The following is a 1,205-nucleotide window of genomic DNA, read 5'->3' as shown; positions in this document are numbered from 1 at the left end:
TTGATTGTGAAGGATGGGTTAAAAGAGATAAGAGATTCAATTTCAAAAATTCGAAGTGTAGTTAAATATGTGAAATCTTCTCCAGCTCGATTTGCTAGATTCAAGGCTTGTGTTGAACAAGAGGGAATTTCTTATAAAGGTCTTGTTTGCCTTGATGTTGAAACCAGATGGAATTCAACTTATCTAATGTTAGAGGCAAGTTTGAAGTACAAAGATGCCTTTGTCTTGCTAGATATGCAAGATAAGAAATTTGGTGCTGAAATGGCCAAAAGTAGTGGTGTGCCACTATAAGAGGATTGGGAATATACGAGGTCTGTTCTACCGTTCTTAAAGATGTTTTATGACTCTACCATGCGCATTTCTGGTTCTTCTTACGTCATTAGTCATATGTATATGAAGGAAGTGTTTGGAATTCGTAAAAAGATTCGACAATATTCTGAGAATAGTGATGTGAGTATAAGATCAATGGCAATGAGGATGAAGGGTAAGTATGACAAATATTGGAGAAATCCCAATGGAATTAATATTTTATTATTGATTGCTGTTGTGCTTGACCCTAGGAGTAAGTTGGATTTTGTTAATTACTTCATTGACTATATATTTGAATATAGCATGGCCAGTGGATTGAAATCAAAATTATTGTCATCTTTAAAAACACTTTATGATCAATATCAAGGGGTTGAGGAGTGTTCTCAAAGTAGTCAACAAGAATCCCAACTAGATGATGAAGATGATGATCCTCATGACATGAGCTTCTACCTAAGAGCTACAAGACATAGATTTGATTATATATCAGAGCTTGATAAATATTTGAGAGAGGATCCTGAACCTTATACAAAGTCAGTTGAGTTTGATGTTTTACATTAGTGGAAGGTCAACTCAACTATATTTCCTATCCTTGCAAACATGGCTCGAGAGGTGTTAGTCATTCCCATCTTTACCATAGCATTAGAGTGTGCATTCAGTACAGGAGGAAGGGTGGTTAATCCTTATCGTAGTTGCCTAACGCCTAAAATAGTGGAAGTACTTGTTTGCACACAAGATTGGTTAAGAGGAACACCTTTCTCTATACTTTTTAATGAGGATCCTAAAGAGCTTGATGAATTTGAGCAATGTGAGTTTATATGAAAACTTTATATACTTTTTAGTTGATACTTTATATGAAAGCCTAAATTTTATTTTTATTTTTTGTAGATATAACTTCT

General features: G+C 34.3%; 1 protein-coding gene across 1 annotated transcript; it reads left to right on the top strand.

The window, feature by feature from the left end:
• The first annotated feature begins 351 nt into the window (after positions 1 to 351).
• Positions 352 to 867, top strand: LOC114180487. Its single transcript, XM_028066801.1, has one exon. It carries the CDS (start codon positions 352 to 354, stop codon positions 865 to 867), a length of 516 nt encoding a protein of 171 aa, XP_027922602.1.
• The last annotated feature ends 338 nt before the right edge of the window (positions 868 to 1,205 follow it).

Source organism: Vigna unguiculata, chromosome 4 (assembly GCF_004118075.2).
Source record: "Vigna unguiculata cultivar IT97K-499-35 chromosome 4, ASM411807v1, whole genome shotgun sequence".
NCBI classification, from domain to species: domain Eukaryota; kingdom Viridiplantae; phylum Streptophyta; class Magnoliopsida; order Fabales; family Fabaceae; genus Vigna; species Vigna unguiculata.
This window is presented reverse-complemented; position numbering and strand designations above follow the sequence as displayed.

Bases quoted from the DNA above. Each gene is read 5' to 3' on its own strand.
- LOC114180487 (XM_028066801.1), top strand. From the start codon at position 352: ATGCGCATTTCTGGTTCTTCTTACGTCATTAGTCATATGTATATGAAG.